Source organism: Cervus canadensis, chromosome X (genome assembly GCF_019320065.1).
Source record: "Cervus canadensis isolate Bull #8, Minnesota chromosome X, ASM1932006v1, whole genome shotgun sequence".
NCBI lineage: Eukaryota > Metazoa > Chordata > Mammalia > Artiodactyla > Cervidae > Cervus > Cervus canadensis.
Genome location: NC_057419.1, coordinates 22,984,264 through 23,010,216, shown reverse-complemented (window position 1 = coordinate 23,010,216; position 25,953 = coordinate 22,984,264). Strand labels below are relative to the sequence as shown.

Sequence of the window (25,953 nt, the reverse complement as noted above, 5' to 3'; positions counted from 1 at the left end):
TATGGGACATAGCTAAAGTAGTGCTGAGAGGGAAGGTTATAGCACTATATTCTTAATTCAGAATGGAGGAAAGATCTGAAATCAATAATCTAAGCTCCCACCTCAAGAAACTAGAAAAGGAAAAGACCCTCCCCCCGCCGAAACAAGCAGAATAAAGAAAGTAATGAAGAGCAGGAATCACTGAACACAGAAAACAACAGAGAAAATCCATGAAAAACCAATTCTTTAAAAAGATCAGCAAAATGGATAAATCTTTAAGATGAGTGAAATTATTTTTTAAAAAAGAAGACACAAAATGCAATATTAGGAATCAAACAGGGGCTATCCCTACAGATCCTGCAGCTATTTAAAAGATAGCAAGAGAATACTACAAACAGTTCTACACACATACATTTTGACGATTTAGATGAAATGGACTGTTGCCTTGAATATCACAAACTATCAAAACTGACCCAAGTTGACATAGATAATCTTGGCAGTCTATAACTGTTGAAGAAATTAATTGATAATTTAAAAGCTTGTAAGAAAGAAATCTTCAGGACTAGCAGGTTTCACTGGAGATTTCCACTAAACACTTAAAGAAGAACAGGCACCAATTCTACATAATCTCTTCCAGAAAATAGAAGAGGAGAGAAGCCCTTCTTATTCATTTCATGAGGTCATTGCAACTTGATTACCAAAACTAGACAGACAGAACCAAAAACCTTCAGACCAGTATCCCTCAAGAGCATAGACACAAAAATCCTCAACAAAGTACTAACAAAACAAATCCAGCAGCATATAAAAAGAATTATGTACTGTGACCAAGTGGGGTTTATTCTAGTTATGGAAGTCTGCTTCATTGTTTAAAAATCACTTAATGTAATCTGTCATATCGACAGATTAAAGGAAGAAAAAATAATCAGAAAATCATATCAGTTGGTGCAGATAAATCATTTGACAAAATTCAACAAAGATTCATGATGAAAACTCTAAGTAGGAATATAGGGGAATTTCCCCAGCTTGATAAGGAGCATCTACAGTTAACATCATACTGAATGGTGAAAGAGTGAATGCTTTCCCTGCTGAGAACAGGAACAAGGCAAAGATACCTGCTGTCACTGGTCTTATTCAGCACAGTACTGGAGATCCTAGTCAGTGCCATTCTGAGAAAAGAAATAAAAGACATACAAATAGGAAAGGAAGAATAAAAACTGTCCCTGTTTGTGGATGACATGATTCTCTATGTAGGAAAACCACAAAATCAAAAAATAACTCCTGGAATTAATAAGTAAATTCAGCAAGATCACAGTATACAAGATCAACGCACAAAATTATTTCTATGTCCTAGAAATGAACATATGGAAACCCAAATTAAGAGCACAATATCATTTATAATCTATCCTAAAAAATTAAAATACTTAGGTATAAATCTAACAAAACATGGACAGGATATGTGCATTGGAAAATCATAGGAATTAGAATAGGTAAAATAATTTTGAGAGAGAAGAACAAAGTAGAAGGCATCTATTCTATTTTATCACTTACTTTAATAGCTAAAGTAATTAAGACTGTGTGGAACTGGTGAAGAGATAGATACATAGGTCAATTGAACAGAATAAAGAACCCAGAAGTAGACCCACACAAATATGCCCAACTGATCTTTGACAAAGGTACAGAAGCAATTCAACAAAGGAAAGAGCCTTTTCATCTTATGGTGCTGGATCAGTTGCACAGCCAGAGGCAAAAAAAATAAACCTCTGCCTAAACCTTACACCTTGTAACGAGTATGTCAAAATGGATCATAGATTTAAATGTAAAACATAAAACTATAGAAGTTATAGAATTAAGCACAAGAGAAAATCTTTAGGATCTAGGCCTTGTTGAAGAGTTCTTACACATCACACCAACAGAACATTAAAGATAAAAAAAAATCAACCAATTAGATTTCTTCAGAGTTAAAAACTTTTGTGAAAAACACTGTGAAGAGGATGAAAAGACAGGTTACAGACTGAGTGAAAATATTTGCTAACCATATGTCTGACAAAGGACTTATATTTAGAATGAATGAAGAACTCTCAAAATGCAATACAAAGTCCAAAAGTCCAATTAAAAATGGGTAAGAGATGTGAACATACATTTCACTGAAGAGGATATACAGATGGAAAGTAAGCACATGAAAAGGTGTTCAACATCATTAGCCATTAGAGAAATGAAAATTAAAAGGACAGTGAGACTGTCTCTATTGATCTATGTATCAATGATACTAGTACTGTGTATCTATTAGAATAAGCATTAGAAGGGCTGCAACAAAAACAGTGGTAATGCCAAATGCTGGTGAGGGTGTAGAGAAAGTGTTCTCTCATAGAATGCTGCTGGGAATGTAAAAGGTTTCAGCCAGTCTGGAAAAGAGTTTGGCAGTTTCTTATAAAACTGACTTTGCACTTGCCACATGACCCAGTGATTGTACTCTTGGACATTCATCTCAGAGAAATAAAAATTTTATGTCCACACAAAAACCTGTTCATGAGACAAGAATGTTCATGGCAGCACAGCTTTATTTATAACAGTTCTGAATTAGAAATAACTTGAATGTCCTTCAATGGTGGATGGTTAAACACAGTCTAGTCCATTCATACGATGGAATAGTACTCAGCAGTAAAAAGAAATGAATACAGGCAACAACTTGGATGGGTCACAAGAGCATTGTGCTTTGGGAATAAAGCTAGTCTCAAATGTTATATACTGTATGATTCATTTATATTACATTTCAAAAAGACAAAATTATAGAGTTGAAGAACAGATGATTAACTGCTAAGGGATGGTGATAGGGTGGGGAGAGGACCGGTAGAACTATGAAATGATAGCACAAGGGAGTTACTTTGGAGAGATGGAACAGTTCTGTATCCTGATTGTGATGGTGATTATTCAAATCTGTATGTTGGATCAAACTGCATAGAGTTAGACACACACACACACACACACACACACACACAAATCAGTGCATGCAACAACTAATGAGAAATGAATGAGATCTGTAGTGTAGTTATCAGTATTGTACCCACATCGGTTTCTTTGTTTTGATATTGTACTATAGTCATGTGAGATTTCATCACTGGAGGAAGCTGGGTGGAGGGTTCATGGCACTCTGCACCATTTTGTAAGTTTCTGTCAGTACATAATTCAGTTCTGTCGCTCAGTCATGTCCAACTCTTTGTAACCCCGTGGACTGCAGCACACCAGGCCTCCCTGTCCATCACTAACTCCCGGAGTTTACTTAAACTCATGTCCATTGAGACGGTGATGCCATCCAACCATCTCATCCTCTGTTGTCCCCTTCTCCTCCTGCCTTCAGTCTTTCCCAACATCAGGGTCTTTTCAAATGAGTCAGTTCTTTGCATCAGGTGGCCAAGGTGTTGGAGTTTCAGCTTCAGCATCAGTCCTTCCAATGAATATTCAGGATTGATTTCCTTTAGGATGGACTGGTTGGATCTCCTTGCAGACCAAGGGACTCTCAAGAGTCTTCTCCAACACCACAGTCAAAAGCATCAATTCTTCGTGCTCAGCTTTCTTCATAGTCCAACTCTCACATCCATACATGACTACTGGAAAAACCATAGCTTTGACTAGATGGGCCTTTGTTGGCAAAGTATTGTTTCTGCTTTTTAATATGCTGTCTAGGTTGGTCATAACTTTTCTTCCAAGGAGTAAGTGTCTTTTAATTTCATGGCTGCAGTCACCATCTACAGTGATTTTGGAGCACCCCAAAATAAAGGCTGCTGTCACTGTTTCCACTGTTTCCCCATCTATTTGTGATGAAGTGATGGGACCAGATGCCATGATCTTAGTTTTCTGAATATTGAGCTTTAAGCCAACTTTTTCACTGTCCTCTTTCACTTTCATCAAGAGGCTCTTTAGTTCTTCACTTTCTGCCATAAGGGTGGAGTCATCTGCATATCTGAGGTTATTGATATTTCTCCCGGCAATCTTGATTCCAGCTTGTGCTTCATCCAGCCCAGTGTTTCTCATGATGTACTCTGCATATAAGTTAAATGAGCAGGGTGACAATATACAGCCTTGATGTACTACTTTTCCTATTTGGAACCAGTCTCTTGTTCCATGTCCAGTTCTAACTGTTGCTTCCTGACCTGCATACAGATTTTTCAAGAGGCAGGTCAGGTGGTCTGGTATTCCCATCTCCTTAGGAATTTTCCACAGTTTGTGGTGATCCACATAGTCAAAGGCTTTGACATAGTCAGTAAAGCAGAAATAGATGTTTTTTTGGAACTCTCTTGCTTTTTGATAATCCAACGAATGTTGACAATTTGATCTCTGGTTCCTCTGCCTTTTCTAAAACCAGCTTGAACATCTGGAAGTTCATGGTTCACGTGCTGTTGAAGACTGTCTTGGAGAATTTTCAGCATTACTTCACTAGCCTGTGAGATGTGTGCAATTGTGTAGTAGTTTAAGCATTTTTTGGCATTGCCTTTCTTTGGGATAGGAATGAAAACTGACCTTTTCCAGTCCTCTGGCCACTGCTGAGTTTTCCAAATTTGCCGGCATATTGAGTGCAGCACTTTCACAGCATCATTTTTTAGGATTTGAAATAGCTTAACTGGAATTCCATCACCTCCACTAGCTTTGTTCTTAGTGATGCTTCCTAAGGCCCACTTGACTTCACTTTCCAGAATGTCTGGCTCTCGGTGAGTGATCATACCATCATGATTATCTGGGTCATGAAGATCTTTTTTGTATAGTTCTTCTGTGTATTCTTGCCACCTCTTCTTAATATCTTCTGCTTCTGTTAGGTCCATACCATTTCTGTCCTTTATCGAGCCCATCTTTTCATGAAATGTTCCCTTGGGATCTCTAATTTTCTTGAAGAGATCTCTAGTCTTTCCCATTCTGTTGTTTTCCTCTATTTCTTTGCTTTGATCTCTGAGGAAGGTTTTCTTATCTCTCCTTGGTATTCTTTGGAACTCCGCATTCAAATGGGTACATCTCTCGTTTTCTCCTTTGCTTTTCACTTCTCTTCTATTCGCAGCTATTTTTGAGGCCTCCTCAGACAACCATTTTGCTTTTTTGTGTTTCTTTTTTTGGGGGATGGTTTTGATCACTGTCTTCTGTACAGTGTCATGAAACTCCGTCTATAGTCCATCAGGCACTCTGTCTATCGGATCTAGTCCCTTAAATCTATATCTCACTTCCACTGTATAGTCATAAGGGATTTGATTTAGGTCATACCTGAATGGTCTAGTGGTTTTCCCTACTTTCTTCAATTTAAGTCTGAATTTGGCAATAAGGAGTTCATGATCTGAGCCACAGTCAGTTCCCGGTCTTGTTTTTGCTGACTGTATAGAGCTTCTCCATCTTTTGCTGCAAAGAATATAATCAATCTGATTTCAGTGTTGGCTATCTGGTGATGTCCATGTGTAGAGTCTTCTCTTGTGTTATTGGAAGAGAGTGTTTGCTATGACTAGTGCGTTCTCTTGGAAAAACTCCATTAACCTTTGCCCTGCTTCATTCTGTACTCCAAGGCCAAATTTGCCTTGGAGTACATAATTATTTCAAAATAAAAAGTTAAAAAATAATAATGCCAGTGGGTTTCCCCTTTGGTTGTACATGAGTATCAGCTGGGGAGTTTTATAAAAACCCCATATTCAGACTGTACCCCAGAGCCATCTGCATCTCTGCTTGTGAGTGCCAGCATTGGTATATATTAGGATTCTTAACTCTTGTCCTTGTTTTCCACTAAATTAGAAAAATAAAAAACCAAACCAACCACTCCCTCCCCCCAACTTTTCCTTATGCTGTAGTTCTCTAGCCTGTCCTGTGTATTCCAGTTATCTCTCCCGTGGTCAGATTCTCTTATCTGTATTGTGTTGTTATGATCATGCCTGGAATTTAGTGGAGCCCCACCCACTGTGCAGACACAGGGAGCCGTCACTGTTTGATGTCTCTGTGGTTGGTTTGGAGACCAATGAGAGAAGCAGACCGGAAAGAGAGAGGAGTCGAGGACGACAGCAGTGGAGTGGGCGAGAGGAGGTTGGGGGCCTCAGAGACAGTGCTGATGAAAGGGCCTGGGTCTAGGACACTGCCTGGGCCACGTCTCCTGGAGCAAACGCTTCCCAAGACTGCTTGGATGGCTGTCCTGCTTTCGCCTCACCTTGAGGTTCTACTGACAGTCTTGAAATACAAATCTGATCACACCCTCTTCCCCAGATACTGCACATACTTTAAACATCCTTCCTTGGCCTTTCCTTGGTTTTAGGCTGGAGATTAAGCTCTTGAACATGGTCCACCCATGGGCTGCAGCTCCCACCTTTCTTTCCTGCTTCGTCTCTCCATTTTCTGCGAGTCTTTGTGGTGCGATTTTTCTCTCCTAACACTTGTCACTCTTAAGATTTAAAATCTGTTTTTGTGGTTCTATGACGAATGTCCATCATCCCTGCTGGACTGAGGGTCTGTGGCCTCTGTGTAGCATTGTGTCTCCATGCCTGGCACACAGTGGTGCTTTTCCATATTTGTTGAATGAGTAACTATCTTTGTTGCTTGTTTCCCGATGTTTGTGGTTATTGGCACCATTGGGAACTTAGTTCTTACTCTTTGGATGGTGGTGGTCCTAAGCTCCCGGTCTTACGGGAAGTGATATGGCCCGAGGATTGCCAAAGGAACTGATGCTCCTGGCTCTGGGAGATGCACCTGTGTCAAATCCAGTGGTGAAGCTAGCAGTCAATTTGAAGATGGCCTGCTGAGCAGCGGTCTTGGGCTTCTAATTCTATTTGATGTTTATATTCTTTGCTTTTTTTTTTTTTACTGGCTTAGAATTGCATTGCCTGCTGACAGGATACCACATAGCCTTAAATTTGGGGGCTATAAGGATCTATGGCTCCTCAGGTAGCTCAGTGGTAAAGATTTCTCCTGCCAATGCAGTTGACATATGAGATGTGGGTTTGATCCTTGGGTTAGGAAGAGCCCCTGGAGAAGGGAATGGCAACCCACTCTTGTCTTCTTGCCTGGAAAATCCTATGAACAGAGGAGCCTGGCAGGCTGCAGTCCATGGAATCACAAAAGAGGTTGGACATGACTGAGTGAACATGCACACACAAGGATCTATGCAGTAATATAGAAACTACGTATATGCTATGAGAGGAAAAAAAGCGGGCTACATAATTGTATATGCAGCATGTTACACAAACACCAAATCGTGTGTGTAGGGGGAAAATGCTAAATGTTACTAGTGGAGGTTTTGGCTTCTTTATTTCTACAATTTTTGAAAGTTGATTTAAAAATGGAAAATTGTGTGTTTTCATCTGATTTACTTTACCTCAGAGATTGAGGTGCATTCAATCCTTCGACTTCTTGTGATTGGAGTAGCTCCCAGCTGTATGTTACTTTTTCCGAATTGTTTTTAAATCCCTCTTGTCTTCCAAATCAGGAAGCAGCAAATAATGAAAGTAACAAATGAGCTGGGTTAATGGACCCCTTGCTATGTAACTTGGTTAAAATTTTTATCAGGCTTGTAGTTATCTGAGTGTATAGTGATAAAGCATCTTTATTTCCTCACAAATGGTGACTCAGCACTAGTTTTGGAGTGAGAGCTGAGCTTTCCCACCTTGGGCAAGTTATTTAAACTCTGAGTTTCATTCTTTCATCAAATGTTTATTGTTTGCTGTGTTATAGTTACTAGGGAAGACACTGAACAGATCTGACAAAAATCCTTGCTCTCGTGGAACTTACATCCTAGTGAGATAGATGGACAATAAGCTATAAACATAATGAACAAGGTACATAATATGTTGGAGGGAAGAAAAGCAGAGGAGGGGGGCTATGGAGTGTTGAGCATGGGATTGTAGTTTGTGATAAGGAGGCCAGCAAAAGCCTCACTGAAGAGGTAACCTTCAAGTCAAGACTTCAGGAAGTGAGGAGGGGAGCCCTGTGGGGATCTGTGGAGAGAACCTTTCGGTCAGAGGCAATAAATAGCACGTGCAAAGGCCCTGAGGAAGGAGAGTCTGTGGTGTGTTGGAAGAGCAACAGAGACCAGTATGCTGGAGAGGAGAGGCCCAGAGGGGAGCAGCAGGGAATGGGCTTAGAGGTCACAGGGCTGCAGATCTGGTCAGGCTACTCTAAGCCTGGGGACGCTGAGTGAGATGGGAAGTAATCGTGCAAGCAGTGAAGTGGTGTGACCGGGGTGCTCTAACTGGTTCCTTCCGGCTGCAGTGTTCAGGACAAACTGCCGGGGACAAAAGGTGGAAGCAGGGAGGGCGGTTTGGAGGCCGATGCAGGAGTCCCGGGGAGACCAGAGAAGAAGTGGTCAGATTCTGGATGCTTCTGAAGGTAGAGCCACCAGGATTTGCGCATAAGGCTGGTTGTGTGTGGTGAGAAAGACAGAGGAGGGAGGGGGAATGGCAAGATTTTGGTACTGAGTCCCGGGAAGCAGATCGAAGATGTGGGTCTGGATTTCAAGGTTAGAGAAAGGAATTTAGGGGTCTTTCAAAGCCCAGATTGGTCGAGATCACCAGGGGAGAGAGTGAGGTCAAAGAAAAGAGGAGTCTTGCCCCTTCCCCCCACTACAACGTTGAAAGTAAAACCAGTATTGAGACTGATAGGTAGTGGTCAGAAGGGGAGGATAAGATTCAGGAAAGGGAATGTTCTGAAAGGTAGGAGAAGGTGCTTCAGGCCGGGAGAGAGAGTGGTCACTTGGGTCCAGACTCTCTCCCCAGGTGGCTCCCAGCATGGGGTGTGATCTGCACATTGTTATTATTGCTATTAATAATGATGAGCACTGGATATAAGGGGAATTTTTAGTAGGGGCTTTTCTACCCCTCTCCAGAATGAGTCCAAGTTTGGGCATATAAAGGAAAAGTGCTACTATTCTTAACCACCAATATAACACTATTCTCTAATGTTCATGCATTTATATACAGAATATCTCTAACATTTAAAAAAGATCTAATCAGTTGTATTGGAGCTCTTAAATCACATTGTAAGAGTTAGAATTTTTTTAAAAAATTAGTTTCACATGCCTGCCAAATGTACAAATTCTTCAGGCTGATAAATTTCAATGTGAAAAAAAAAAAAAAGTTGGTGTCTCCAAAACCAGGAAGCAGAACATTCCAAGTTTATAGCACAAAGTAAACTTGATGCGTTGCATAAAATCTTTATTCAAGAAGGCCTTATGGAATGCATGCCATCTTCCAAAGTTTATTGAAGGACATGAAATGGTAGTCGTTTAAAATAAAAATGATAATTTTTAGAATAAAAGTTTTCATATGTGAACAAGTTGCATGGTAACTAAGTTCTCCTTTTTTGATTTTCAACTCATCCATTCAACTTTTACTTGATGATGACTTTTTAAAAATCATATTTTCATCTAAGATTTCTTTTTCATGGTGCAGGTAGACAAATCTGCATAAAAGTGTCTATAGTGTGGGTCATATCGAGAAGCCAATCTTCCCCCTTCCTCATAGTACACACACTGTGTGTGGGAAGAGAGTTTGCCATGGCCTTGTCTTTCTACTTGATCATTTCAGCCTTTTCTGCTGTGACCTTGTGAGCCTGTCAGGTCAGCCACATTCAGCACGTCCCTACTGAGGTCTGTGCCCAGGACTCAGTGCACTTTGGCCTGGAGCAGTTATGCCTTCTGGTCTAGAAGCTGGAATCTGTATTTATTAGCCCTGAGACCTTGGGGAGGCCATTTGATCGCTCTGCCCAGGTGTCCATTTATTTCTTATGAAAAATGGGAAGGATGACAATGGTATATCTTTTAGTTAGTGTCCTTGGAAGAATGCATGAGAGTACACATGTAGGGCAACTGAGAAGTGTTTGATACTTATTAATCAGTCAGCAAATGTTAGCTATTTTTACAAGTGTTTAGCCATGCTGAGAGATTGGGAAGATACAGAGATGAGAGTTTTCCAGTTGGATGCTGGGGGCAGTGGTGCTGAGATGGAGGTAGGGCTTCGGGTTTTCTTGGTGGGGGCAAAAGTCACAGCCCTGGAATATGGAAGGGTGGGGAAGGGGCGCAGGGAGCGCTGCAGGCTGTGGCGCCCTTCACCCCAGTCAGCCTGGCAGGGAGCTTCTGAGCCAAGACTGCCCGAGAGAAGAGCAGAAACAGGCAGCAATGGCCAGGTGTTGGCACTGCCCCTGCCTCAGGGCAGTGATTAGCAGGAGCTGGCGGGGGGTGCGGGTGGGCAGTGTGACCTCAGCTCGAAAGCCACCTAGGATCTGGGGAGGAGGCTGGAGACACAAGGTCTGTCCTGAAGCTCTATGTGGACAGGAAACCTCATGGGCTGCCCAGGAGACATTTGGTTTCACTTTGGTTTCTTAACTCTCAAGGGGATTTTAAATCATGCATACCCCACCCCAACTCCCAAGCTCAGAGGTAAACTTCCTCATCTTTCTGCCCCTGTGGAAGATGAGACAAGAAGTTCTTGAGGGAAGTTCAGGGAAAGGATAGGTGAAAAAGTGAATGTGTCTTTAATGTGTGTTCACTGCACGCAGTAATTCGAAAGCCACACACGGATGTGTTCAGCTGTTTGTGGAATGAAGTACATGGTGTTGGGCCCTATTAGCCCTTGGCTGCCTGTTTTGCTTGTCACAGAGGAAGGAGTGTTTCATTTGTTGTCATCCTTCCTCTGGGACCACCAGGTTTTTCTCAAGAAAAGTGACACCGAGATGATATCCTGTGTCTGGGTGTCCAGGTGGAAAACAAAGCAGGCTGGCCTGTGTTTGTGAGCCATGAGCTTGTCCGAGCCAGAACACACCCTGCCCTGGCTTTCTTGAGGCAGGTGGTCCCAGATGGAGGCCCAGAGTGAGGAGCCTGCGGTGCCGCTGTGTTCCTAGGTGGCGTGGGGACACTCTGGCCACCGCCTCCTCTTACACCCAGTCTTTCTTCGAATGAGGCAGGACAGCTCCTTGGTGGTGGCCCTGAAGCTCTCAGGGCTGTAATTTTCCTGGCTGTAAAACAAGGCCATGGTCAAGATCTGAGATAACTAGTATCAGTACAGTGGGGGGCCAGGTTACAATGAAAAAGGACTGGTTTTTGCACATTGTGGAAGAAAAAAATTCAAATTATCTTTAGAAGACTTACTATAGATGTGCATCTTAGTCATGTCTGTAATAAACTATAATTGGCATTGATGCTAAAACATGAATGTGGTCTTAGCAAAGCCATGTGTGTTTGAACAACACCTCATTGTCTGCAGTGTGATGCCAGCTGCTGGAGGGTTTGGTCACTCAGGATTCGTTTTCTGACCACATAGATTCATAGTAAAGAAACGGTACCTGAATCAATAGGTTGGCAGGTTGTAGGTAGAAGATACATTATGACTGTTTAACATGGTAATTATTATCAAGTTATAGCCGCTAGACCTATAGTCGCACTGTAATATTGAGGCCTTCATGGGCACAAATAGAAAAGGAATCAGGTTTATTGCTGGTCATGCTGTTATCTGCTCACAGCTTGCCTTGTGTTCAGTCTTTAACTGTTCCCTCTTGGCAGCAAAATCATGAGTGTGTGCACAACTTTTCTCTCCCCAAATCTCGAAACTGGAATAATTGTCAACCTGACTACAAAAAACATCTGCCATGTAAAAGTAGCTTCAGCTATTCTGTGTCAAATGAGTAATTATGACATTAGACGCTGATGACACATAATATGAACTTTGAAAAGTATTTGAATATGGAGCATGTCAGGTTTGTGTGGTTTCTTTCAACTGTTGAGAAATCGCTTCTTTGTGCTTATTGATATATTTTTTTCCAGAGAGTGCTGTGTTATTTGGTTCAAGATGTCACATGATAGATGCTTTCTTTGGTACATATAATCCATGCAATTATAACGCGAGCTTCTCCTGTCAGTGTGGTTAAAAATCTATATGCCTTTATTCTCTTACAGCCTGTGATATTTTTTATTCAATTTAACTCACCCTTTTATTTTAAAACTTGAATTTGAATGGATTCCATTAACAGATATTTTAAGGTGACCATTAAGACTAGGATGCTGCCAACTTTCAGCTAAACATCATCCCCAGCCCTTGAGCTGGAGGTGCAATCTAATTTCGAGCCTATTGCAGTGCAGGAAGGTAAACAGCTGTGGTAACGACACAGCACAGTTGACAAGTGATGGTTCTCAGGCAGGGGAAAGTGTGTTATTTAACTGTCTGACTGGTCACCCTGATTGCAGTTCTACCTGGAGTGCATCTAACAGAACCACACATGGTAATTAAAGCTACATTGGTGGAGTCATCCCATTTAAGGCTCATTACAGCCAAGCTTAGGCCTGTCTTCATTCATTACAAAAAAAGCTGAATGAAGGTGCATTCTACTGAAAATGAGTTCCTTTTTTCCTTTTAATTGGCATATACAAGTGAATACTAAAGCACAAAAATAATCAAAAGTCACCTTCTTTGCTAATGAAATTAAACTGGAGGGCCCTTCTTGGTCTGTGCCAGGCATTTGCCATCCCCAGACTGTGTGGTCACGCAGGCTCCTCTCAGCCCTGCAACCCGTCTCAGGGTCTGTCGTGATGGCAGAGATTGGTAGGTTATTCATGTCTGCCCATTTTTCCCCCAGAGTGGCTAGAATAGTTGTAAGTACAGAGAGGAAGTGTGTTAAATATTCATCTAGTTTAATTGAATTTAATATACAATCCTTAAGATTAATCGGAAGTTTTGGAGTCTTTAATGGTTCATTTTCTTCATAGCATATAATTTACTTGCTATTATCTAAGGTAGTGAATTATTTAAGTAAAAAGAGAAAGTTCTTTCCATGAGATGGAGCTTACCAAGCCTTTGCTGCTTTCATTTGTATGCGATTAAAGGTTATATTAACTTAGGAACGCAGGTAAGGGGAGACATGGCGGTCCGAGGTTTGAGCTATGTGATACTAGGTTCCCATGTGTTGCCTGATACACTGCAGCCTGGGACCCAGCACTTGTTGAATGACCTGTGGTCCACAGGCGCATGCATTAGTAACTTCAAATTCCCGCGAATATGAGTAGTAATGGTTGGCTATCAGTTTAAAGGACAGTGAATCAATTAACATGTAATATTGTCATATACTTTGATTTATAAACATGCACAAATAAATTGTTCTCTGAATTTTTCTATTTTAGTTTCTTCTTTTACTTTGACACTAAAATTGAATGGTATTGGGGTGATTTAAATTTTTTCATAACAGTTTCTGAGGTGTTGCCAAAAATGATGGTTATTTTTTAAAATTCAGGAGACTTCTGTGTATTGTTGAACAAGAACCAAATGTATACATATCTCAGTCTATTTATATTATAGTACCGTTTCCCACTGTGGCCACCCACATCTTAAACTTGAAATGTTACCGAACTATTAAAATATAGAAGGGCATGAGAATATAAACAACAGCTACCTACCCACCACCTAGTTTTATCAAATGTTACCATTTTGTCATACCTACTTTTGATTCTTTAAAAATCAGTAAAGAGACTTCTGATTTCAGCTCAGAGACGTTGAGAGTTGCAAAAATGTCCCTCCCACACTTACGAGAAAAAATCTGGACAGACTAGAAATGAACAGAGAACAAGTTTGCAGAGCAAACAGTCATTTCAGAATCTGGAGAGAGAGGAAGGCACTTTCTGAGACACAAGACTTTTGCTTACTCGAGACAGAAGCCACCAGACACCACAGAAGTAGGTAGAAAGATGAAGCTCAAGTTTTGACAGATTGCTGGAGGCTGAGTGTAGGCTAACACCAGTGTGAAGCTCCTAGGGGCAGTGGTGGGGTTGAAGGGAGTCTTATTCTTTCCTAGGCTTTCCCTGCCAGGAACCCCACCTGGCTGTCACGGCAAAGCCTGGGGAAAATCCAGGGAAAACTCATGGTGTGGGCTGGGGGTACTGTCTCAGGAGCCACTGAGAAATCTACTTAGATCCTTGTCCCTTAAGGAACAAAAGGTTTATTCTGTAGGGGGAAGGACACAGTCTGAGGGCACTGGTGAAATACCATTGCAGCTGGAAGCAGGAATTCCACTCAGCCCCAGCCCCTGCCTTGCCTAAAAAGAAGTCTTACTCTGCATGGAGAAGGGCCTCAAGGCTGTGGACTGAAAACACTGGAGGGTACCCCCTGCGGTGGAGGGAAGGGGTGAGGGAGCTCTGTCCCTGAACGAGGGGCAGAAGCACTTTGAAGGCGAACCGCCAACCCTCAGACGCAGGCCCCATGTGCATTCCAAAGACTGAGGATCAGAATATTTGAGAATGCATTCTCCCCCAGCATGCTAACAAGCCTACAGGAGTAACAACAGTGGATTTCAACAGGAAGAGCTACTAGAGACAGGTTCTCTCTGGGGAACAGTAGAAAGGGAACCCCTAAAGTCAAGGGGGGGCAAAAATGATCACCAGAGGAATTTCTGAGTTTCTAATGTCCTTGGGACCAATACACAGCAACATAGCCCAACTGTTGACTAAATTTAGCATAAATCCCCCAGTAAGGGCTCATTTATCTCAGTAGCTACTACCCTATATAAAATGTCTGGCTTTCAATCCAAAAATACAAGGCATGCCAGAAGGCCACAAAATGCAGTCTGAAGAGGCAAAGCCATCATCAGAACCAGATGCAGATATGACAGAGTGTTGAAACTGTCAAACACATAGATTACCTAGGTCTGTTCACTGAGTGCCCTTCATGTGCCAGGTGCCATTTTTGGAATGCACTTCACAAGATCTGTGCCCTTAGTATACATTCTAATAGAGAAAAGAGAGCATGAGAACAGACAAGCAAAAAAATCATAGATGGTGAAACATGCAGCAGAGAAATACAGGAGGGGGAAAGGATAGAGTGACTGGTGGAGTGTGTAAGCTGTTTCTGTTTCATCCAGAGTCATCAGAGAAGGCCTCTGGGGCGAGGTGACATCGTAGCTCACACCTGAGTGGTGAGGAGGCTCCTCTGTGACTAAGGGCCATTTGAGTAGAGAATAGCAAGTGCAAAGGCCCTGAGGCATGAACAACCTTGGATCCCCTCAGCTTTAGAAGGTCACAGTGCTATGGGGATGTTGCTGATGAGAGTGACCCTTGCAGCTGTCACTGTCAAGGCTAACCCAGGGAGGAAGTAGTGCGTGGGTTCCTTCCTGCTCTCATTCTTTTGTTTTTTAAACACAGACAGGAATTACTCCTCTCTCCCTACCTTTTGAGGGACAGTGAGAGTTTATTATACCTTTTTTAATAACTACTTCAGGACCTGGCATAGAGTGAAAAGGAACATGAATTTGCTGTTGTGAGTAGAAGTCTTATTCTTTATCCATTAAGGGAATAGTACTTACTTCTCTTCATGATTGTAAAGAATGTGCATAAATTCAGCTAATCCTCACCCCCAGACCCCCACCCCAAATAGTGATTATTCCTCATACTACAAACAGGAAAATTGAAACCAGAGAGGGTATCTGACTTGATGAGGACTGTAGCTCTTTTAAAGGTCAGCCTTGGTGTCTGAACACCAGTAGCCCTTCTTCGAATGATTGCCTTGTAAGAACTAACTGGAAGGATGGGTATTCTTAAAATGAGCCTCTGGTGGAAAAAAAAAGTCGTTTAATTCTTATGGTAACTCAGTTTATGGTAGAGTGTTGGCTAGTGAAATTGCCCAGGGAAATGGATTTAATAAATACACTGATTAATCTGTCATTTGCTCATTTGTCATGAGTCCTTGAATCAGATGAAGATCGGTAGTTTAAATAGTTTCAACATCCCAATTCCCTCTGCTGTCTTATTACTGCATGTATTACAATGTAACATTAATACTGTGAAGACAATATTGCCTGGCAGTTGCCTACCCTCAGCATTCTGGAAATTGGCATTTGTGATCACAATAACTGTATGTCACTGGTACCAGTCTGCTGTTTTATAGAGTACATTTTTCACCTGGCATGCATGGGGTCTGTGTAGAGCTCTTTGATACTCAGAAACTTTGCCGGTCCTGCTGGTGTGCTGGAGTAGGAATTGAATGTGGCTGGTAGCTTTTAAACATGTGCAGTACCGTGGGTGCTGATGCTGCCAGCACAAGTGGAAAAAAGTATTAAATACTTTTCATAATTTTTCTATAATAATGCTTCTTTGTTAAGAATAAATGTCATAAATAAACCATATTAAGTACATGATTTGAGAGGGAGAACTTTATATATTCATTGATTTCTGGTTTATTTATTTATTTATTTTTTGCCATTGTCATTAGAGAAAAGAAAAAAAACTTTCCCACAGGAACCTTTCTTGACAGAACCAAAAGTTTGCTTATGTTAAGTAATGAAATATTCATGGAAGGAAATGCAGTATGGGTGGAGTATTCTCAAACCAATAGTAATAATTGAGTATCTCTTGTGTACATAGTTCTCTTATCTGTACCATTCATGGTACTATATTGTTGTTGTTCAGTCACTAAGTCATGTCTGACTCTTGCGACCACATGGACTGTAACCCACAAGGCTCCTCTGTCCATGAAATTTCCCAGGCAAGAATACTGGAGTGGGTTGCCATTTCCTTCTCTAGGAGATCTTCCTGATCCAGTGATTGAACCCACGTCTCCTACATTGGCAGGTGGATTCTTTATCACTGAGCCATGAGAAAAGCTGCATAGTATTATATTCTGGGTAGGAAAAACAACGAGTTCTTATACAACATTTTCCACAGACCAGACAGGTTAAGTAACTTGCCCAGGGGAGAGCAGATAGTCAGTGTCAGAGCTGAATTTAAACCTGTGGGTGGTTTAACTTGAATCCATGCTGTCTCACTCCTAATTGTACTATGTTACAGGGGTACAGGATTGTCAGGGTGGCCTTGCCTACATTAAAACAACAACAACGCAGATCTTAAGTAGCATGAGGAATACCCTAATTTGTCAGGTTCTAAGAACCTGCTAGGAATCTTTGCTGAGCTGGGTGTTAGGCTACTGAGAGATTTTGTGTGTGTGTGTGTTTTAATACATAGCCACATTTGCTTGGAACCACGACTTCCTGTGAATGCCTTATGAAGTTATTTGAACAAGAGAAATAACCATATGAATTTTTTAAAAGTTTCTTGAAGTATATTGATTTTTAAAAATGGATGCAATTAGTAGTTCTCACGAGTCCTAAGAATGATTTATCCTGGCATGCATTGGGTCCGTGTAGAGCTCTTTAATACTCAGAAACTTTGCCGGTCCTGCTGGTGTGCTGGGGTAGGAATTGAATGTGGCTGGTAGCTTTTAAACATGTGCAGTACCGTGAGTGTTGATGTTGCCAGCACGAGTGGAAAAATGTATTGCTTAAAATGAACAAACAGGCAATGTTTAGTCTTTTGACTCCCTTTACATTTATTCTGACTGCTCATAGTTTCTGGGAGGGTGGGAGGGAGGAAGTAGGATTTGGCCCTCTTGTTCATCAGTAAGATCCTGACAAACAGTGGGATGTGGATTCTGAGGTCTGATGGTGACCTCCCGCTGCTGCTTCTCCCACTTGCAAAAGGAAAACAAAACACAATCTAGGAGATTCTGAAGTCGGATGATGGTGTAGCCTGAGTTTTTCAAACTCTGTCGTGCCTCCCAACCTTCGTGATCTGTCCTTTCCCATCTTGTGAAAGTGCAGATTCGGGCTCAGGGAGTCTTGGCCAGGTGGGTGGGGAAAGGCTGAGCTTGATGCTTCTTTTAGTAGCCTGAGTGTAACTGACCCTTTTCAGCCAGCCCTCTATCTGGGGACTGTCTTGGCCCCCTGAGTCACTTGGAGAAGTTTGAATACTATGGATTTCCAGACCCCACACCAAACTAATTGGATTAGAGTCACTAGGGCTGAGGCCAGCCAGGTATTTAGGGAGAAAAAAAAGCTACTGAAGTGATTTCATGATAAATCTGTCACCTTTGGTTTTACTGTGAGGGGGAGAAGGGGGATAATGACAGCTTTGAAAACTTCACTGTTGGAATCAGATTGAGATGTTTAAAGACAAACTTCCTGACATCCTAAGAGCTTCCTGTTTCACCTAAACTATGTGAGAAATCTTAGCATCTCCCCAACATGTAAGGGAATTGACCACTTCTTTAAGATTGTGCACAGACTGCTTTAAATCTGGGCGTATAGAGAAAAAAGCATAGTACTTAATGGTTAGTTTGCTGATCTGCTTAGCATTAGATAATGTCTGTGAGGGCTTGTGGAGTGCATCCAGGGAAGCTGGGGCCCAAATATGGAAAAGAGGAGTCATGATTATGAGGTAGGACTTACAGTTACCATCGTGAATATTTGAAGTGTTGTTTCAGCTCTTTCCTCTACTCCTGGGTTGGAGTTGCATTTCTGGGACGTTCGGAGAGCTGGGACAAGCAGGAGGGCTGGGCCATGTCTTTCTTGTGATGAAGCATCCACTCCACGGTGGGTTTCTGTGGGTCGTTTCTTTCACAGAGTGACTTTGTTTTGTTTTGATCACCGAGACTCTCTAGGAATTGGCTTTTTAACATTTGTTAAGTTTTGCTATTAATCTTTTCCCCTGAGATCCTGAAGGCAGATCAGACATTTGGTGAAAATGATCTTGCCAGCATTCCTCTGTTTATTGAGTCCCTTTAAAAATGTGCAGTCTTGCTTTAAAATCAAATGTTTCCCATTCTAGTTGCATTTGTGACTTTTGGTACCCCAGCTCCTTACCTTTTGGTAAGGATTAAAAAAGGACAACTCCGTAATCAGGGAAAAAAAAAAAAAGGCATTCCCACTCTTCCTTTTCTGAAAGCTTAGACATAGTGAGAGAGATGATGTGCATTGTCACCATTACCTTCTGCGTCAGGGAGCGTTTGAGCCGAGAAGCCAAAGTGTTCAGTGTGGTTTCAGATGAGGGGTTTCTCACAGGGTGGCATGTACATGTTGTGGGTGCCGGTGTCTCTTGCTGGACCTGAGGTCACTCTAGGCCAGTGGGTGTGGATGAGAGCCCAGACACTTGGGACCTCACTGGCTCACTCACTCCCAATGTCAATGACACAATTGACCTATAGGACCTATAGGAGAAGCTGGTGTCCTTCCCCAAAGAGGAAGAGCAGACCAGTTCAGTGGATGTCTGCTGAGTGTCTGTTATGTCTGGAGTGCTCTTTTAGGCCCTGGAGTCTAGCCTGGAGAGACAGACCCCAAAACATACTTTTTCAACCCGCCATGGCAAGCACACAGTATGCTCAGGGAGCCCAAAGGGATGGGACCTAAGAGCCAGTGCGGGATGAGCAGGATGAGATTAGTGAAGAGGGTAGCTGGAGCTAGAGTGAGCAAGAAAGTGGGTGTAGTGTGCTTAGAAGCTGTGGGGAGACAGTTGGATGAGTTTCTGGAAGTGAGCCTTGCTAGCGAGTGAAGTGGGAAGTGGGGAAAGTGAGGCTGGCAGGTGTCAGGGACGTCGCATCCCTTTGTAAGGCACTTGGATTCTGCAACGAATTGGGATGCACTGAAGGAAGGATTTTAAGCAGGGACATGCTGCCATCAGCTGTGGATGAAGGTAAAGGCCCTTCAGCCTGGGACTTCTCCTGAATGAACATCTGCTCCCATGTAGTTTTATTTAAAAAAACAAAAACAAAAACAGCTCTATTGAGATCTAATTTACATACTGTAAAATTCACCCATTAGAAGTGTCCCATTCAGTGGCTTTTAATATATTTACAGAGTTGTTTAATCATCACCATAGTCTAATTTTTGAACTTGTCCATCACCCCCTGCCAAAGAAACCTTCTGCCCTTTTGCAGTCACTTCCATTTCCATGCCCAGTCCTAGGCAACCACTCATCTTTGTAACTTCTCTCTTTTCTTGAACATTAAGGGGGATGTTTTCTGTGAGTGTTTTATTAACTTTAAAGGAGTCTCTTTTGCCAAATTACAAACTCTTGCTCTTGGCTCCCCTGACTGTTCTTGTCAGCAGCGCTTTAGCTCATCCCCCAAAGGCAGTGTGATCAGCTGCTAAAGGTGACATCAGAGACCTATGTTCTTGCTGTCTCTCTTCCACTGTATGGATCTGGCAGTAGCTTCACCCAAGGACTGGTTTCTCTGTGGTCATCAGGCCGTTGTAGGATGAGAGGCTTTGGCAGAGGGGCCCTCTGCTTCCTTGTTCATAGCTGTTTATGTAGAAGGAGTCCTTTCCTTCAGCCTGATTGGGTGAGCTTACTTCCTGTTGCTCACCCTGAACCAGATTGGCTTACAATTAATTAGGCTGCCTCTCTGAAGCTGGGAATGGGCTCTATGGGGGAATAGGTGGACACCTGTGACTAAGAGCGGTACCCGAGCATTTTTGAAGCTGACCCTAGCTTTCCGTCTCTGTGAAAAGTGTTATCAGTTCAGCTCTCACTAATTCAGGAGTTCATCATAGTCTGATCAGGGAGTGCTCTGAAGTTTAGCTTTGGATGATGTCATAGTGTGGACAGTAAGGGGGATGGTGGTAACATTAACTTATGTGGGATATTAATGATTTGTCTCTTTAGAAAACCTGTTTGCTTTAGGATAGGATTGTTTAAATATGTCACTAGTAATAAATAATAGAAAATCATTCTTATCTAGTTATTAAGTTAGCCCCTTGGAATCTCTCCTGGAGGAAAAAATAAAATAAAATCCTGTCCTGAATATGTCACTATTCGAGTTACCATATGAACTTGGAATTAGCAAAAATTGCCTTTCTTTCAAGTATAATCCATGCTTCACTAAGCCAAATAGACATTCTGCCAGTTATTTGGACTTTATTAAATTTTCTTTAATGTAGTAAAAAATCAGGGTAGGCCTGTGCTTTGCACAGCCATTTATTTGATTATGAGCTACATTTTCAAGTCTTTTGTGGAGTGAGGTTTGTCCCCATGTAAGTACTGAGTGTTTGCTGGTGCAGCTCTTAATGGTGAGAACGGATGTTGAAGAAAGCAAACACCATATGCCCTTTGTTCCCCGTGCATGTCCCCTCCTGGAGGCTGGGTGGAGTGTTTCAGCTGTCTCGAATAATCTCCATTTTGCTGTGACTGCAGACTTTGTGGTTCTCCAGCTCTCCTCTCCGATGTTAGTTACAACTTCTTCCTAATTAGGTGGCTCTTCTTCCTCTTTCTCCCCTGGGGTCATAAAGGTTCCACACTCTCAAGTGCCAGAGACTGGATTAATTTGGAAAAAGTGTATTTCACTTGATTTGTGACAGAAATAAGCTCAGAGAGAGAGGAAAAAAAAACCAGCCAGTGTGAATGTGTAGTGGGAGGGGCGGGCGGGCGGGCTGGGTATGGGACAGGATGCTTAGAATAATTCTGCTGCCAAGTGAATCAGAGAGACTTGTAGTTCTCGCCGAGCACAGCACACACTCCTGCCCAGAGTTCAGACACAGTCAGCCCACACTCACCATTTCATACCCCACAGTATGGAGCTTTCCGCAGCCAAAGCCCCGAGCGCTGCTGCCGATGCGTCTGAGATTGTAAGTAGGCCATACATCTGTTTCAATTGTTATTCTGTCTACATCTTTTGTAGCCTGTTGCCCGACTACTCTGTAGACTGGGAGGGAGGCATGATGGGGAATTCGGTCCTGGCTCAGTCCTTTCACGATGGTGAGCCACACCGCTTTCCATTTGGACCCAGGCATTTGAGTTTTCTTATTTGTGGAGGAAGGGAATTTCTTCCCCAAGCCCTCCTCTGTGACAGAAGTGGCTCTTGGCCGATGGCGGCGTCCATAAAGATTTCGAACAGCCCTATCATCTGGTGGGGTGGCTCTTTCCTTCTCCTGATTGCTATCAATGAGTTTTTTCCAGGGAACACGGCATACAAGACAACCCCAGCCAGCCAAGCCCACCCGCGAACCCCCAAGCCTGCAGGTGGCCCTTTCACGGGTGAAGTGTCCCTGGCGAGGGTTGGGAGCAGGTAACATTTCTAAGGTAGCTAGTAGAGTTGGGAGGCTGGGATGAAGGCAGGTGTGGAGTCCAGCTTTCCTATGGTGGGAAGAAATGATGGGACAGGAGGGGGGAATACAATGGGGGGAATAGGACAGAAAGAGTAGGGTTTTTTCAGACCACCGACCTGTTCCTCAGTGCCAGCCCAGGCAGCATGCAAGGCTCAAGTCCTCACTCAGCTAACTGTAGCCTGGGGCCACTCACAGAAACCTCTCTTAAGTTGTACTTTTCTCGTTTGAAAGGTGTGATCGTTGCACTTCATGGAAATGTTGGGGTATTTGGAGTGACGATTGTGATAGCACTTGGCACTTGGTAGGCCTTTCCTAAACCATGTATTTTCCCCTCCTTACCCCATCTCCTTCCTTAACGGGCTGTTAGACCACTGATCCAAGAAGTGCACTGGACTGTGAAATGCCGCCTGTGTTGCTCTCTCCAGCTTGTTTAGGGACAGTCATTGTGGCCGTTGAGTTCTCTCGGTTGGGGTCATAGGCTTATCTTACTCGGCCATTTGGCTTGGTTACCCTTTGATTCACAGGCACGTGACTCCCCAGAAAAAGGAGGTCTTGGGGAGAAGTTGTGAGTGGGTCATGCCCATGTGCCACAGATCTGTTTGCATTACAGACCATGGAGCCTGGGGACCCAAGTGTCGTGAGTCCTAGAGAAAAAGCGACCATTCAGAAGAGCCATTTCTTGTTCAGCTTTGAGTTTCTGAGTTATGAATACCTGTATTCAGCTGGCACAAGGGAGAAGATAAAGAAAAGATAGACCTCAAAGAACACTGCTCAGCAATTCATGTAATTTCGGATTCAGAAGTAGGTGTAGAGCACTGTCGTGTTGACTTTCCACCAGTTGTTTCAGTCAACCTGTTCATGGATTTAGGCAACCTCCATGTGCATGGATCAATTCTCAGTTGCCTTTGCACCATTATGTGTGTTTGCTTGTTTATGGGACTTTCTAGAGCCTGTCTTGTTAATCAGTTTTACTATGTGCTTTATATTTGCTGACTGTGAGCTAATTGCTAGTAATAGTGTTCCCTTGTCAGTTACAAGTTCTCCCACCCCTTTCTCTCCATTGAATTCCATGTGTTTTATCTCACATGTAGACTAAAATTCTTTGTCTCTAGCTGATAAGACTCCTCAATAACTGTATCTGTGAGCTCTGAGACACTGGTAGTTTTTATTATTGATTTTGGTGACATCATATCATAATCTGCACACTTTGTTTTATGTGCAATGATTTAAGAGTACACCTTTCCCCTTAACCATCATCAAAGTCATGTGTCACAGTGTACCAACTTGGAGTAGCTCTCTGTTGCTCTTCATTGGACTCCATCTTCTTGCCCATGGCTAGCTGTGCCTTGTGTGGTCTGGCACGTGCCTGCCTCTCCAGCCTCATCGTGGTCACCCTCCCACCTGGCCACTTCCTTCTCCCCTGGGCCCTGGCCACCCCAGCTCCTCCTGAGCCCTTTCCCGCTGCTGGTCTCAGGCGCTTGGGGTGCTGTCACTGGGGAGCACCCTTCTCTGGCTGTTGCTTGGCTGCCTCTTGCTCTACTTTCAGGTGTTAACTCAGAGAAGCCCTCCTGGGCCATCTTATCTAATGGGACTTCCTCCATCTTAGGTTTCCTTTCTCCTTTCCTGTCACATCGCCATATCTATTTCTTGCAGAACGCTTACATCACAGCCTGTAAATCTCTTTGTTGCCTCATTGATTTTCTTGGCACTTGCTACCTCCTCCGTTGGAATTTCAGCCCTGGTGGGTAGAGGGCTTGTCTGTCTGATTCCATTGTATCCCCAGCCCCTAACTCCGTTCTGGACACTTAGTAGATGCTCAAGAAATATTTGTTAAATAGTTAGAGGCTTTGGATGATGGACACAGTGGCTGCCTTTTAAATAGTGTGTTTCTACAGCCTGATAAAGTTAGTTCCTGCTTTTCTGTGCTGGACTCTCCCATGTGCCTCCGTCATCACTCTGGTACTTCGGGAGCACTCCAGACCCTAGGGCCCTGTTTCCCTCTCCTGGCAAGCCCATGGCTGGTATCTGGAGTCGCCCTCTAACTGCTGTAAGCATCACTTTTGTTCTCAAAATGAAAACCACCTGTCTTCAAAGTGATTTGTTTAAAACAAATGCTTATTTCTTTACCAAGGCCTTCCTCCCCTTCTGCCTTTCACCACCTACTGCCAAGAATAATGGGAAAACCCTCTTATCTTGGAAAGTGGTTTTTTCCTCTGCTCAGAATCCACAGCTGGATGATTTATCACCCAGTGTACTGGGCAGTAGCTTCCCTGCTATGCCACTTTCAGACATCAGAGGCTTGAAGGGGGTCCCATGATGGGGGCTCAGCCTGGATACTGCCTGTCTTTGTATATTTCCTTTAAGCGTCCTTCCTACAGATAAGGAACCTAGCCCAGGGCACCAAGTAAATGGCAGCAGGATTGGAGACAGTATCTTAAGTTCTCTGTGGTGGACTGTTAGCCAGATCATTGATCCTTTACACCAACTCCAGGAGGTAAATAATATTATCCCCCATTTTAGAAATGGTGAGATAGAGGCTCCCAGAGGTTATGTAGATTGTAACCAGCCAGGATCAGAACCCAGGTCTCCTGGCTTCCAAATTCTATTATTTGTCAGTGTACTCAGTGTTTCTTAGGCTTTTTTTCCCACTGTGTCCTTCAGTTTTAAAAAAAGTCTGACAACCTAGTATACATGTGCACATATAGTACACATGTGCATGTACAGACACATACATGTAGATGCAAAACATCTCCTGGAGCAATAAGTGAAGTTGCTTAGTCATGTCCAACTCTTTGCGATCCCATGGACTGTAGCCTACCAGTTTCCTCCATCCATGGGATTTTCCAGGCAAGAATACTGGAGTGGGTTGCCATTTCCTTCTCCAGGGGTTCTTCCTAACCCTGGGATTGAACCCGGGTCTCCCACATTGTAGGCAGATGTTTTACCATCTGAGCCACCAGGGAAGTTCGTTGCATGAAGCAGTAGTTGCCTTCCTTGTGTATGGTGCACTCTTTTATTCTCTATTCTTTTTAAAGAATGCTGGTCAGGGTAGAGCAGGGTATAGCAGGATTCCATTCTTTTTTTTAAAGCTGAATAATTTTTCATTGTTTTATATGCCATGGTTTCTTTATCCATTCATCCATAACTGGACAGTGAAGTTGTTGCGATATCTTCCTTGCCATGGGCTGCTGGGAGATGGAAATGGGGAGTTGCTGTTCAGTGGGTATGAAGTTCCAGTTATGCAAGAGGTATATATTGTAAAGTTCTGTTGTACAGCAATAATGTATTGTGCACTTAAGTTTTAAGAAGGTAGTTCAAGTGCTCTTACCACCCCTCCCCCCCCCGCACACAGTGCTGGTGAGGACCTTCTAAATTGATTGCATGGCCCACTAATTGACAGTAATCAGAAGTGTGGCAGCTGGCGAACACTAGTGTAGGTGACATGTAATATATGCTTACTTTACATAGAGGTTTACGTGATGGAAGCTACTTTCTAAAATGACTGTGAAGTATAGCATAAGAACCCATATAAAATGGACAAAAGAGTAAGCTGTTTGAAGTTTTGGAAACTGAACATATCTGTGTAACCATCAGATCAAAACACACACCACTGATTTAAGCTTCTTTGATTCAAGACAGGCAGACGTGGAGTACAACAAGAAACAGATATGCCCACAATTTGTTCTGAATTATGCACATCCAGCTTACTTGATGGAATTTCTCTTTTTAGATCCATATTTTGTGTTTCTAGTGACGGAACCAGACTGGTATTTTAGATCTAACAGCCACCCAAGGAATGGAACAAGGTTTCTATAGGGATTGTCAGAAATGGGCAGAAAAGGAGGCTGGATGAACATGAGCCTGGAGAAATATGAATGAGGAAGAGGAGGGAAGGGCAGGACCTCACAGTGGGATATGGAAACATTCAAGTGTGAGGATTTATGGTGATAATAATTGAGGCCAATTTTACTGAAATTGGCGATGGGAAGGAGGGTGTGAGTGAAGAAGGAAGGGAACTTGTGATTAGAGTCCCAGGCCCCTAGAAGCCAGTGAACTTTTGTGTGAAATAAGGAACGTCTACCTCTCATGGTGAGTGTTGACTTTTAGAGAAAATTGTTTTAG

At 42.8% G+C, this 25,953-nt stretch overlaps 1 protein-coding gene across 3 annotated transcripts in view; it reads left to right on the top strand.

Moving 5' to 3' along the window:
• SH3KBP1 (SH3 domain containing kinase binding protein 1) overlaps window positions 1–25,953 on the top strand; it is a 329,446-nt gene that overhangs the window by 56,133 nt on the left and 247,360 nt on the right. Inside the window, exon 1 of one of the 3 annotated variants that reach the window (XM_043459435.1) lies at window positions 21,204–21,351. The exons of the other annotated variants lie outside the window; for them this stretch is intronic. Coding sequence (XP_043315370.1) covers window positions 21,298–21,351 — 54 coding nt within the window. The 5' untranslated portion in view covers window positions 21,204–21,297. Of the gene's footprint in view, window positions 1–21,203; window positions 21,352–25,953 lie in introns of those variants that run through there. 3 annotated transcript variants of the gene reach the window in all.